This window comes from Gymnoscopelus microlampas (assembly GCF_963454915.1).
Source record: "Gymnoscopelus microlampas genome assembly, chromosome: 2".
Lineage (NCBI taxonomy): Eukaryota > Metazoa > Chordata > Actinopteri > Myctophiformes > Myctophidae > Gymnoscopelus > Gymnoscopelus microlampas.
The window spans coordinates 55,587,688-55,602,472 of record NC_139939.1 but is presented as its reverse complement, the minus strand read 5'-3'; the positions used below and the strand labels follow the sequence as shown (position 1 = coordinate 55,602,472).

General features: G+C 40.3%; 1 protein-coding gene across 2 annotated transcripts in view; it reads left to right on the top strand.

Annotated features, from left to right (window-relative positions):
* LOC311057521 (von Willebrand factor A domain-containing protein 7-like) overlaps positions 1-6,957 on the top strand; it is a 28,980-nt gene extending 22,023 nt beyond the window's left edge. For both annotated transcript variants that reach the window (XM_084074485.1, XM_084074486.1), the window contains exons 17-19: positions 4,155-4,322; positions 4,910-5,227; positions 5,905-6,957. In XM_084074485.1, coding sequence (XP_083930611.1) covers positions 4,155-4,322; positions 4,910-5,227; positions 5,905-6,321 — 903 coding nt within the window. In that variant the 3' untranslated portion in view covers positions 6,322-6,957. The remainder of the gene's footprint in view (positions 1-4,154; positions 4,323-4,909; positions 5,228-5,904) is intronic.
* The last annotated feature ends 7,828 nt before the right edge of the window (positions 6,958-14,785 follow it).

Below are 14,785 nucleotides of genomic sequence, written 5' to 3'. Positions count from 1 at the left end.
GTACTGAAAATATATGCTTTTTTATGCTAGTGTGTGATGTTGTGTGAACTGTTTGTCCATACATAGTAATGTGATGTAATGTCTCTCCCCTCTGAAAAGCTTTAAAAAAAAAAAAATACAAAGTTGGTAACCAAAAAAAATAAGCAGGTTCAGAGGGTATCCAGATATATATGGCTTGTTTTTGTCTTTATTTTATGTTTTAAAATGTTTTGTTATACATAATTGTTTTCTTTTCTGAGGGTAAATTAGTAATGTCTGTGAGAACCCTGGGGTCTAGTGTGGTTTGTTTTGCAACCACAGGACAGCTATGTCATAGGAAGAGATATTTATTATTGTTGTAAGCAAGCAAACAGCCGAATACATTAATATATATCACTGATAGACAATCTGTACACTGGAAAAAAGAGGCACCTCTTTCATTTGCAGTGGGAATTTGTGTGAACTGTTTGTCTCTGCTTACATGACATTATATCTTATCTCAGGTACGTGATGGGTATGTGTAAATATGTAGATAATTTGTTTACTTGATTGATCTCCTTTCCCCCTTGCACCCCCACCCCCTTCTTTTTGTTCCCTTTCTTTTTTTCTATGGAAATAATATGATGGGAACTATGCACAAAAACAAATTCACCCACTTTTTTACTTCTGTAAACCTGTGATGTGACAATAAAGCTGATTCTGAAGGGACCGGGCCGAGTTCGTAGTCAAAGAGGGCAGAGAGCTCCATTCTTTTCTTGCTCCCCTGATGAGGCAATCCACCCATAGGTATAGCCTGTGGGGTGCTCTCTCGCTTTCTCCAGGAATACCATTATCTACTCATGAGTCTTTTCTCCCTCCTCTAAGAAGTCTTGAAGAAGAACAGACACTACCATGCAGAAGGCACAGCCTTGGGCCAGGCCTTTCCATTAAAGATGGACTCCAAATGACACACCTACTAGCTCCTCCACTTCCACAGCTGTTGAATCAATCTGTTATCGGGTTAAGCCGACAAAAGACATTAGAGTGTGCATCATCCCAGGTCTGAGCACCACTGATGACCATCGCTGTGGATCACTTCACTAGATCAGGCAAGCGACCATACAGCTGCATGTCAAACGTTATATGACTGTTGCTCATGCTGAGTGATGTATCTTAAGTAGGCAGTGGTACTGAGCACTGTATCAGGATGGGCAGGGGGCAAGTCAAGCAGCGGACAAAGACACTTATTGTTTTCAGCTTCATCACCATTGTGATCTTGCACAACATTATAGGCCAACCAGCCCAGGGGAAGAGTGGAGCTGACAGAGCCAAGCAGTGTCCTCCTTCTGTGCTCTTGAAACATGGCATCTTGGATAGCATCAGTTCTTGGTACTTGTTTAGAGCTGGTATATAGAGACATCTTATTGGGGCCTGTATAATGCTCAATCTCTCTTATCAGCTAGACAAAGTTTCCCCGCTTCGAGGTACGAGGACGGGGGTAGTTTTAGTGATATGACCCCAGTACCAGGAGTGGCTCCTCCAGTGAAGAGGATATCTGCTAGATTCTGCACAAACTGACTGGCTATGGCATGATTTGTGTGGTGACCATTGGCTGTGAAGACCACAAGATCAACATTATCCAACTGTGTATAGTCCCAAATTGTAAGATTTCAGAGACAGTTCCATACAGGTTCTGAACCAGATCTGAGATACCATGCTTATAAGCAAGCCTTGCCGAGCCCTGAGGCCCATAGGGCAGGAGCCTGTTTCCTTAGCGTAAGGCAGCTTGATGTACAAGCACATCCCCTGGACATGACGCTAGTATGTCGCAGGGACTTACCCCAATCCAACCATCGATGCTGAGGCACTTTGCCTGCTAGAAATAGGGACATTCTCTTCCTCTGATCTGGTGGTCATGTGATTGTAAAACAATCCAGGCCGCTTCTTACCCCCTTCACCAGACCCCCGGGTTCGCATAGGCATTAAAGGAAAGGAAAACCCACGATGTATATATAACGCAATATTCAAATAATACAATTAAATGAAATGAAAACAAAACAAATCTTAATTATGTTGTTGGATACCCTACCCTCTAATTCTGCGTATGGAAAAAAAATGGGGGAAAAAGGAAATAAAGTAAAAACAAACATGCTTGAACCTCCTTATTGAACATTCAATTAAAAATGTTCATTCTCTGATACCGATATACAGGTGTTTAACCTGGAGTACAGATTTAACCTTCAGGGCCGCTGTAAGTAATGTTTAACACTGGCATTCTCTATCTCAGGGGTCCCCATCCTTTTAGGACCAAAGGACCCCCTCCACAATTTTGTAAACTTCCGCGGACCCAGCGCCCCATCAAATATTAATTTGTATTATTCATTATTAACCACCCCCAATGTATATATAGTTTTACGGTCTTTATACTTGCATATAATCAAGTTGAAGTAACTGATTACATATTTTTTTCATTAACCACGTTGAATGCTATTTGAGTTTACTGTCTTTATTCTTGCATGATGGGGATATCTGATATTGTTGTCCTGTAATCTGTTTTTTTTCTTTCTTTTTTCAATTTAGCTTATTAATCAAGCCAAGCATATCATTTGTCTGTAAGCACTGTCACGTTTTTAAACCTGAGCATATACTGATACTGTCATTTTTTTGGTCATTTTTATTGCTGAACATCCCTCCCAAAAAGTACAGTAGCAACTATTCGCACCTTTCAGGTGGATGAAGTGTATCTGTAACCGGTCATTGTAGCCTTATTTAAATTGTAAGAGCCATTTACACTGCTGACCACCTCGTTGACACCTTATTGTGGCAACTTCTCTCTCTCTCTCTCTCTCTCTCTCTCTCTCTCTCTCTCTCTCTCTCTCTCTCTCTCTCTCTCTCTCTGATCTATTTACCAAATGTGTGAAGAAAAAAAAACATTAACAAGTAAGTAGGCTATCATTTTTGTGAGGGAGGAAATCGCGGGGGGTCCGCGGGCGGTCCGCGAAAAAAACAACAACTATCTAATCTAAAGTAAACATCACATCCCTCAAGTCATTCTCATTCAAATATGCCATAACTTTTACTTCAAAATCGATTATAATAGGCCTACTTTACCTACAGATAAAAACACTAGTGATATTCAGTGGGATTTAAAAATGGCGGAGCTGGCTTCAGTCTCCTATGTTTACAGACAGACCAAAGTAATCCAGAGCCAGGGATTACCCAATCAGCAAATAGGTCCCGCCCCATGGTCCCGCCCCGTTCCTGTTGATTGACAGACGGCGATGTCAAACCATTATCCTGTAAATGGAAGCCATTCTTTTGAAAAGACAGCATGAAATAAAAGAACCATTAAATAAATAACAAAATAAATAAATAAAAAGCACAATTAAATGAAAAACACTAAAAAATAAATAAATGTATTTATTTATTTATTTGCATTTTTTATTTATATCATTATGTTTTTTATATATTTCATTGTTGTATTTGTTATAACATTTTTGGACCAATGTACCTTATGAAATAGCTAAAAGTGGCAACATGTAATATATATAGGTTGACATTAAAAGTCACAATGAAATAAATATAAAACGCAATAAAATAGAAAACATTACACAATAAATAAATACATTTATGTATTTAATTGTATTTTTTATTTATTTCATTGTATTTTTATTTATATCATTGTGTTTTTTATCTAATTCATTGTGGATTTTATTAATTTCATTGCGATATTTATTTTTTAATTTTTGGACCTATGGACTTGATTAAATAGCTAAAAGTGGCATCATGTAATATATATAGGTTGACATTAAAAGTTACAATGAAATAAATAAGAACCACAAAGAAATAAATAGAAAACTCAATGATATAAAAAAAAATACACAATAAATAAATAAATGTATTTATTTCATTGTATTTTTTATTTATTTCATTGTATTTTGTATTTATATCATTGTGTGTATTATTTATTTCATTGTGATATTTATTATTTAATTTTTGGACCTATGGACTTCCATACTACACTGATTGAATGTCTCACTTTGAATTTGACCCATGTACAGTAATACACTTTTGACAGTAGAGACTAAAGTAAGCTTAGGTCTTAATAAAGTACTGTTATGATTATTACGATCGATAGAAAATGCCCTCCAGAGACAGGGGTGTCACTTGAGCCTGCTATTCTGTCCTCTCTACAGTCGCTGGGTGGTGGCAACTTCCTGGTTAAGTTCTCTGGCCTTCCAGCGGGTGAATTTGTGCTGCTTCTGAAAGGAGGAGAGAACGCCACCTCCAGATCAACAACACCAGCAGGGAACTTCCAACGGCAGGCCTCCACACAGATAAAGACCTCCAGCATCTCTGTCACGGTGAATGTAACAGGATCTTTAACTTTGAGTGTTTAAGGTGTACTGTACATCTGGAGATATACATTCATCCCTATCCTGGGGCGAACATTTGGAAATAAACAATCTACAAGCTCCCACCACATCAGAACTCAACTTGTTGTGAGCTGGTAGATCAGCTATTTTCAGAGAATTGGAGATTTGCGGCCCTATTCTGGGCGCCGTCTTAACCATTATCCCTAAACTTCTTTGCCATTTTTTACTATTTTGAAAAACATTTTCAAGTAGTTCAACTAGCCAATCTACATCGACACATTGTGAGCTTGTAGATTTGCTATTTCAACTATTTGAAAATGTTTTTCAAAATAGTAAAAAATGGCAAAGAAGTTTAGGGATAATGGGTAAGACGGCGCCCAGAATAGGGCCGTTGGCGTATCCAGGTATACGGTTTTGTTTGTCTTTTTTACCATTGTTCATCACTTTAAACTGGCAATTATTGAACAGAAAATACAAAATGTCTTTTTCATTCAGCTCTTGCCTTTATCCTGCCGTCCACTGCGGGCAAAATGTTGATTTTACTATAACTCCCCATCATCATGGTCTCTATGCAGGTTCAAACCGATAGCACCACCGTAAAACCAGGCTCCAACATCTCCATCCCCTTCACTGTATCCACAACCACCAACGGAGTAGTCAACGCCACCGGAAGTGGGAGTTTTGCCATGCGCATCAGCAACGACCGGAGCTACGCCTCCTCTTCGCCCGCCACCGTCTCCACAGCCGAAGGCGGCCGAGCGAACGGCACGGTGGTATTAACGGTCCCGGCCGACGCCGCGTCCGGATCCGACGTGACTCTTATCGTCGAGGCGGAAAACACTGCTACAGCCGACTCCAACTACGCCTTGCTCAGACTCTCTGTGGTCGCTGAGGTAACGGGTAGGGTGGGTGGTCCTGGACCCAGTTGCACCACCTCACACTGAGTTCAAACTTAGCCTAGTTATAGCTTAAATGGCTTAAAAAAAACATTTAGACCAGGAAAGTATCTGTCATTTTTAGATGTATTTGGCTATTCAAAAATAGCAGATCTACAAGCGGCACCGAGTGTCACGCTATGAGCTTGTAGATCTGCTATTTTTAGAAAAATCGTGAAGATTTGTGCAAATCTTTAAATATATATTTAAATATATTTTTAAACATTTGTAACATATCTTAGTTCCAGGGACCCCGAGAATCAAAGATTTGAGTTATATATATATATTCAAAGATTTGCACACATTTTCACGATTTTTCAAAAATAGTAGATCTACAAGCTCATAGTGCGGCACTCTGTGCCGCGTTATGAGCTTGTAGATCTGCTATATTTGAATAGCCAAAGAAATCTAAGCTAAGTTAAGCTATAACTAGGCTAAGTTTGAACTTAGTGTGAGGTGGTGCAACTGGCCCCTGATGTATACTGAGGCAGGGGTAATGAAATGATTTAGCACCAGATCTGTCAAGGCAGTAACTTTCAATGAGCTTTCATTCAGTATTCCCTTTATTTAAAATTATTTCTGCATGTGCCCACTTGGCACTTCCTCATACTCTCTCTCTCTCTCTCTCTCTCCAGGTGACGGATGTAACCCGCCCGGTGTGCACGGAGGCCAGCGTGTCCGCCTGTCCCTCCAGTGCCTCGCTCTGTAGCGCCTCCCAGTGGGAATTCTCTGCGAACATCACAGACGGAGTCAACGGCACCGGCATCGAAAGCCTCACCGTCCGCCAAGGGAACGGCACCCTCAACACCAGCACGGTGGTGGGAGCCGAGGGGGAGAACGTTACGCTCGCCACCTACGCCGCCTCCTGCTGTTCACAGAACGTAGAGCTGGTGGCGGTCGACGGAGCAGGAAATGCGGTGAAGTGTGTGGCGCAGGCGAGAACAACTCCTCCGGAGACCGTAACCCCGGCAGCTGTGGTCGCTGGGGGGCACACTTTGATTTTGTCTCAGTGTCTCTGGATCAGCCTGGCGGTTAGTTTTGTTTGGATGTGAAGAGAGGAATGGTTGTGGAAAAGAAATTTGCTTGCACCCTTTTTCCAAGTTCTGTAGGTTCCATCTTTCCTGTCTCCTTCAGGGTTCTGCATATTAGGGGCCCTGTAATCGCCAATACTGGCTAAACCCACTATTTGAGGATTTAGGCGTGCGCAATCGGCGTTCCCGTGCAAAAGTTGCTATTTTGGGACACCTGCCTTAACCGCAAAACACCTGCAGTATACCCGTTACGTTATACATAGGTGCCGTTTGGGCGTTACAATAATAAAACCAATCACCGTGCCAGACGCCATTGCCTTTAAGAGAAGACTGCGCAAGCCATTCAATAAAACCACAAATGCCTTCTTTGGGCATTTCCTGCTGAGAGCAGTTTTTCTGTGAGGCGCTAATCACCTCACCTGAGTACAGGTGAGGTGAGTTTCAGTGATGTCATCAGAATCACTGATGGCAGAAGACTGGTGTAGTTTGGAATATGCCATGGTACACCCAAGGTATACCAGTCTTCTGATTCTACAGTATACCCTAGAGTGTACCGCCACCTTTAGGCCAGTGTATCATGCTATACCCTAGAGTGCATCGCCATCATCTGGGCAAAATAATTATTTCTCTACCTTCAGGGGACAACCCCCTACAGCCTTGCAAAAAAAAAAAAAACCTACAAATATTTTCCATGACTTTGAAACCAATTTTTATATCCTTAACAATTGTTTTAATCATTCTAATTTGGCTGGGTGGTTCATAACATATTATTCTGTGGTCTGACAAAATGTGAATACATAATACTGCTTATATGCCTACTTCCTGTTTACAGGCATACTTGTATGGTCTTTAATATTAAAATCAATGCCGTACAGGGAACAAATCCTTATGGATACTAATCCCAATACGTATTGTGGGAGCCAAGTCTGAATACTGTATGTTTATTTTAATAATTATTTTATTTTTGGGATAAGTGGGTTAAAGCATCTTGTGACTTTAATTAATAAAATGTAATTGTGTCCAATCCGTATGGTGGAGTATATGTTAATACAGTATAACTTATACCAGGGGTCTTAAACAGGGGGTCCGGGACCCCTAGGGGGTCCTCAGAGCTACTATAGGGGGTCCGCCAAATCTTTGTGTGATAGGATTTAGTTTTTCTACATTAAACACTTGAACCCTAGAATTCTGGAACATTAGCCGAAAATAGCCAATCTACAAGCTCGGCTATTTTTGGCAAAGAGGCTATAGGTGTAGAGGGAAAAAAATGCAGACTAAGTAAAAAAAATAAAACTTTAATCTGAAACACAATTTTATACAATATAGAGTAGGGGGTCCCTGCTTCATCTCTCTCTCAGCTAGGGGTCCTTGGCCTGAAAACGGTGAAGACCCCTGACTTATACAATTGGGGTGTTTGTATTTAGTTTCCCTGCTCTTCTATTGAGACGTTTAGATGGTGTCAAAGGTCATGTCTCACCTAGACACAGGATTTGACACGAATTTTGACCTGAAGATCAAGATTCAATTTATCTCCTGAGCAAGCAGGCAGACTCTATTAGCTCAATGGTAAAACTGTCAGCACTTTAGCACAGCAGGAAACTGGGTTCAAATCCGGGAAGAGGAAAGTTACACATTGCTGCTTTAAGTAAAAAAAGTTTAAATAAGTTAATCATAATTCATTCTCAGGTTTATTTAGTTTAATCCAAGTTGATGAGCTTTAGCGTTGTTTTGTTTTAAAACAATGCTGTTACTCTTATTTAGCTTTAAGAGAGCTTATAGGTTGTGTTTAATTGACAACGTGTCACATCGCGACGCGTTGTGAACTTGTAGATCGGCTATTTTCAAACATTTTAGTACTTTTACTTTTGGAACTTTAAGTACATTTTGATACCAATACTTTTGTACTTTTACTCAAGCCATTTTTTTATTCTGGACTTTTACTTGTAACGGAGTACTTCTACATTGCAGTATTGATACTTTTACTAAAGTAAAACATTTGAGTACTGTACTTTTCCCACCACTGCTTCTGAGTCAAATGTTCACAGCCCTTCCACTAGTCGGGGTCACTGGATTCATTTGAGGACAGAATGGGGGGTTGATTGATTGAATACTTAAGTTTACTAAAAATACGGCATTACTTTATGAAAAAACACAAATACTTAGAATATGGTGATAGGTTTCTGCACGACAGCAACGACAAAACATACTAGAACAGACTATCTACAGTATCTACAACATAGACTGTAAAATATAGGATCCACACGCGCACACACACACACACACACACACACACACACACACACACACACACACACACACACACACACACACACACACACACACACACACAATGGAGTGCTCCACCAGCAGAGGGCGCACATGTGGTGCTCTTATCAGTCACCACCAGCACAGCTCCATTGAAAGAGATTATTACTTTGAAAATATTGTATTTTAAACATTTCACCTTGGTAAATACTGTGAGGTAGTGAGTAGTTCAATTTAGCAATATAATATGACATAAAATCGTCTTGGAAAATTGGTGGTTGGTGCATTTAGTTTTGGCTTAGTACACGTCTTAAAAAAACATGAATAGGCCTATATAGATAACTAGAATGAACTAGGGGTGTACAGTAGCTACACATTTTGGTGCATTGGAAATAATGCCCATAACACACTCGGGTGGAATGAGTCACAACATGGGACAAATTATAGTGGAATTATTACAGATTTTTTTGTGCATGGACATGGTTCACATTACGCTCGTCTGTCACAAGCGTCGGCGCCACTTGTTCCTGTTTTTTGAAAATGTCTACATTTACAACCCATACATCTACATAAACGTTCGAATTTCAAATATAAAGTGCTGATCCCACGGCCATGGATGAAAAAACGCCTGGGTCTAAGTACCCGTATCTAACGTATTGTTCCATAAAAAGCATTTTAATCCGATTGGTGGCCATTTTCTCAGAATTTTCACCCTATGCTTTCAGCTATGCGACCTTATCGGTTGGGAGGTCTACTGCACTTAGATACTTATAACTCTATGAAAGAAATGGCCGCCAATCGGAGTAAAATGCTTTTTATTGAACAAAACAGAAGATACAGGTACGGGACCCAGACGTTTTGACTTGTAACATCCATGGCCGTGGGGCAAGCACTTTATATTTTAAATTTAAACTTTTATGTAGATGTACGGTTGTAAATATAGAAATTAAAAAAAACAGTAACAAGTAGCGCCATGACTGTCATGATATGACAATATGTTTCAGAGCTAGTGTTAAGTGTAGGCCTACTTCTGCATCACTGCATGTGATCACCATTAGAAAAAAGTACTGCTTATTTTCATGGACAATCGCCTATTGATGCTTTAGGTCAGTGTGGTTCTCAGAGTGGGGTCCGGCGGGGACCCCCAGGGGGCCTTGAGGAGGGTTCCCATGGGGTTTGATTGATTGATGTACTTTCAAGTTCAGGTTCTTGTATATTAAATGAATTAAGGCAACTTTTTGGAACATGATTGTCCATGATTGCTGGGTCCCCAGCTATAGTTAACATTTACACTTGCAAACATTTTCAAGATTTTGCTTTGGCTATTCAAAAATAGCAGATCTACAAGCTCATGGCGCGGCACTCGGTGCCGCGCTATGAGCTTGTATATCTGCTATTTTTTAAAAGCCAAAGCAAAATCTTGAAAATGTTTGCAAGTGTAAATGTTTGCAAATGTTTGCACATTTTTGAAATATATATAGTTTTTAAAGCAAACATTTTTTACATAAATCTTTGCTTCTTGGGGTCCCTGGAACTAAACATTTTCAGATGGGGGTCCGCGGCCACATGTATATCAATGTAGGGGTCCTTGCCATGAAAAAAGGTTGAAAACCACTGCTTTAGGTGACAATTAGCTACAGTAACAGCAGAGATAGATTGTGTACCATTCATTTTCTTTCCAGTATCCGTCAGGGTTTACAGAGAGCTGATCTGATGTCTCATCTCTATAGTCTGGCTTTTATGTTTCATCAGAACCTCACCCTCTAGTATCTATTGCTTGTTACCATGGAAACCAGCAGAAATCCTGCCGCACAGTAGAAGAAAGAGGTGTGTGTGTGTGTGTGTGTGTGTGTGTGTGTGTGTGTGTGTGTGTGTGTGTGTGTGTGTGTGTGTGTGTGTGTGTGTGTGTGTGTGTGTGTGTGTGTGTGTGTGTGTGTGTGTGTGTGTGTGTGTGTGTGTGTGTGTGTGTGTGTGTGTGTGTGTGTGTGTGTGTGTGTGTGTGTGTGTGCGCGTGCGTGCGTGCGTGCGTGCGTGCAAGCAGTTGTACCGACCAGTATGTGTGATGTGGTTTGTGTATGGTTCATGAGACATACATGTGATGTGAGCCAGTGCTGATTTTGACAGCAAATTTGGATTTATTTTTATTCATAGTCTTTTGAATAGAATTCCATTTAGTTTTAGTCATATTTTAGTCATCTGCGATGTTTTACTGTTAGTAACTAAATGAACAAATGAAGAACATTATAATGTTATGTATACCCTAAAATGTGTGTGTGTGTGTGTGTGTGTGTGTGTGTGTGTGTGTGTGTGTGTGTGTGTGTGTGTGTGTGTGTGTGTGTGCGTGCGTGCGTGCGTGTAATTGAGAGAACGGTCACAGAGGTATATTTAGGAACAACACAGTATTCTTGTAATGTTTCCAAAAAACAAAGTGTTGAAGTGGTAGATCTAGATCTCATGTCTTTTTCATGGACTTTTTTCCAGACAGTGAAGAAAGTAGGTTACCTCTTCTCTCTCTCTCTCTCTCTCTCTCTCTTTTGCTCATCATCACCAGGTACACTTTTAGCTCACTGAAATCTCAAAGGAAGACACACACACACACACACACACAGACACAGACACACACACACACACACACACACACACACACACACACACACACACACACATACACACACACACACACACACACACACACACACTGCACAGAAAGGCATCTGAGAGGGAAACAGCATAGGACAGATTTTGGAAATCAAAACAGGACCATGCATGTCAAGAATCAAGGTTTAGTTGTCATGAATTTAGTGGTGTAAAGTCACTAAGTATATTTACTCAAGTACTGTACTTAAATACATTGTTTAGTTTTTATTTTACTATACTGGAGTATTTCCAGTTTTCAGTACTTTTACTTCTACTCCACGACATCTCAGAGGCAAATGCTATACTTTTACTCCACTACAATTATTTGAAAACTTTAGGTACTAGTTTGAAGAAGATAAATTATTATATTATAAAACCTACATTAACCACTTTAGCCCTATTTTATAGGCTATTTGAAAATAGCCGATCTACAAGCTCAGAACGTGTCCCATCGTGACGCGCTGTGAGCTTGCAGATCTGCTATTTTCAGACATTGTTGTACTTGTGCCAGATAACTCACGAATAGATAGATAGAACCAATATTATAGACCGAACATATGACGTACTGTATGGGTCTGCATGACGCTGTAAACAGCCACATAGAATGAGCATGCATGTAACCTCTCGAGTGTATCCTGCCAGAACTAACTCGCAGGCTACGTATAATTTTTCCTTTTGGTACTTTAAGTATATTTTGATGCCAATGCTTTTGTACTTTTACTCAAGTAACATTTTGAACACAGGCCTTTTACTTCTAACAGAGTATTTTGATACTGTGGTATTGGTACTTTTACTCAAATAAAAATATCTGAGTAGTTCTTCCACCGCTGTTGTATACCTACATGAGTAGAAGTACAAATAAACCTTCTTTTGATCCTTTGGACACACATCGTGGTCCGGTTTTGATTTCCAAACGTTTTCACTTTTCATGGAGCCATGACTCTCAGATTGGGTTCTATCCTGTATCAGGGAGGCTGTGCTCCTGAAGTGAAACACGTCTGAGCTCAGGACAGGAGGAAGACATTTAGAAGGATGGATCTCTGTATAAATAATTGAACATGTTCATCCCAACTTTGAATGCTCAAGTTACTAAATGCTCCATTTTCAGTCTGGACTAAAAACGGTGCAGCATTGCTTTGTAGAAGTCTGTGACCTTGGTCCTTATCACTGTCTCTCTGATATTCATGGAGACGTCCAGGGACGATGCTGACAAAGACATAACACACGTAAGGTAATAGAAAAGTTATATAAGAAGTAAGGCACTGCTAGTAATAATAACTTACACAGTAAGTTATAAAGTGTATAGTGTAGACCTAATAATTGTGTTAAAAAATCACACCCTGTGTGAAGGTAGCGGCGCCTTTGAATACATTATGTCATCGATATGTGTTTATAATGTGTTTATAGCCATGTGTCATGTGAAGCTTGACCAATCACTTTGTTGACGGGTCTGACCAATCAGAGCGTCGACGACAGATAAAGTTAAATTGAGGATCTAACTTTAAATAACTTACCTAGAAGGAGACTTTAGCCAAATAAAAATATATACAAAAAAAAACATGAGGAAATAAAAAATAAACCTTGACATCATAGTGATGTCATGAATAGTCCCCTTGCCTGACAAATCACAACCTTGACGGGCCTGACCAATCAGAACCTTGACGGGCCTGACCAATCAGAACCTTGACGGGCCTGACCAATCAGAACCTTAACGGACTCTTGGATTCTCGATCGTCTCTATCAAACCATTCTGTCATAACGGATGACTGGGTCCCGAACTCAGACTTTCTATACATTCACCCTTCATCTGTTCTTGTATCTTTCTCTTTCTATTCGTCATATTAACTTTAAATAACTTACCTAGACGGAGACTTTAGCCAAATGAATAATAAGATGAAGTCATTGTCATCGTTTATATAGACATCGAATTCTATATTCATGACATCATAGTGATGTCATGAATAGTGACCAATCACAACTTTGGCGCACCTGACCAATCAGAACGTTGACGCACCTGACCAATCAGAACGTTGACGCACCTGACCAATCAGAACGTTGGCGCACCTGACCAATCAGAACGTTGACGCAAAAGCCAGGCATAGAGGGCTAATATCCGCTCTATACCTAAAGGTATAGAGCGGCTAGCGCCGCTAAAAAAAGCAATTTAATGAGTCAGACTAGCATATAACACACACATGGGCAACATATGGCCCTCAATCCCAATCCGTCCCTCGGAGTCCTCGAAGAAAAACTAAATGAAAGCCCCCAAAATCTACATCTTAAAAGGCAGCATTATGTTAATGGTTTTACCATATATATACCTGCATACCTGCTTTCCATGTTAAATGTTTACAATGTAACAATGAAACGTATTTATTTTATACATATTTATAACGTAATGCAATGGGTCCTATTTTGCGCTGCACATCTTATGTCTTATGACCAATCTTATTATTTCAAAATAGTGAAAATACAGTAGCTTATGGACAGTGACCCTATTGTAAAGTAGTCTATCGTATCTATCAAATTAAGGCAGTTTTAACATAATTCTGCACTATGTGTTTCAAGTTTCAATTAAAAAGTCCATTGTGTAGCCCCTCACTCACTTTATTGAAGTCAGTATGGCTATGGCCCCCTGGGGAAAGAATGACCACCCATGATATAACATGTAGGCTACTATTTAAAATTGCACCTTCACTGCTGAAGTATGATATACTATGTTGAACCCAAAAAGAAAATATTCAGAATATAGAAAATAATAAATCTATAGGAAGGGCTAGGGAGTGAGAGAGGGAGGGAGGGAGGGAGGGAGGGAGCTTGTAAATCTGCTACTTTTGAATTTGAATCCTGAAAAGTAACAGTTTTGGAAATATGAGGTTTCCACCCGACAGAGACGATATACAAAAAGGAATCAGTAAAACTATTCCGAGTACAATCCAAACATTTGTGGTTCACGTTAAATACAGTTGACTCATAAAATGTCTTAAAAACTGTACGTGGTCAGTCATCATGATGAGATTGTGAGTCATGATCCTGCCTGAAAAAAACAACAACTAAAGGTACCATGTCAAAAGGGCCTTTCTGAGTGCAAGTTTTCCCTGGGTCCCCTAGAGTAGGTACCCTCACAAAAAACATGCAGTAATCCTGGTCTCTGTACTGCCTCCCCTTGGTCAGCCGGGCATCTGATGGAGGGGAAAGGAACTGGTTGGAATGACGTGTTCCTTCCACACGCTAAGTCCTACCGGGGAAACAGTAAACTCCCCCCTGTCAGGTGATAAGAAGCAGCCTGCTTTTTTTCCCTTCATTTCATTGCATTATTTAAAAAATATTGTATTATATACTGTATACATCATGGTTTTCCCTTTCCTATAATGTCTTTGCGAACCCGGGGGTCTGGTAGGGGGGTTAAGAAGCGACCTGGGCTGTCTTGCAGCCACAGGACCGCCAGATCAGAGGAAGAGTGCCACGCTTTGGGTCTGGCCCCATCCCCTCCCTGCTCCTCTTTGGTCTCTGATTGCCTAGAATGGACTCAGCTGCGGGTGGCAGCCGTGCCTAGTTGGCTAACGAGTCTCAGAGACTATTT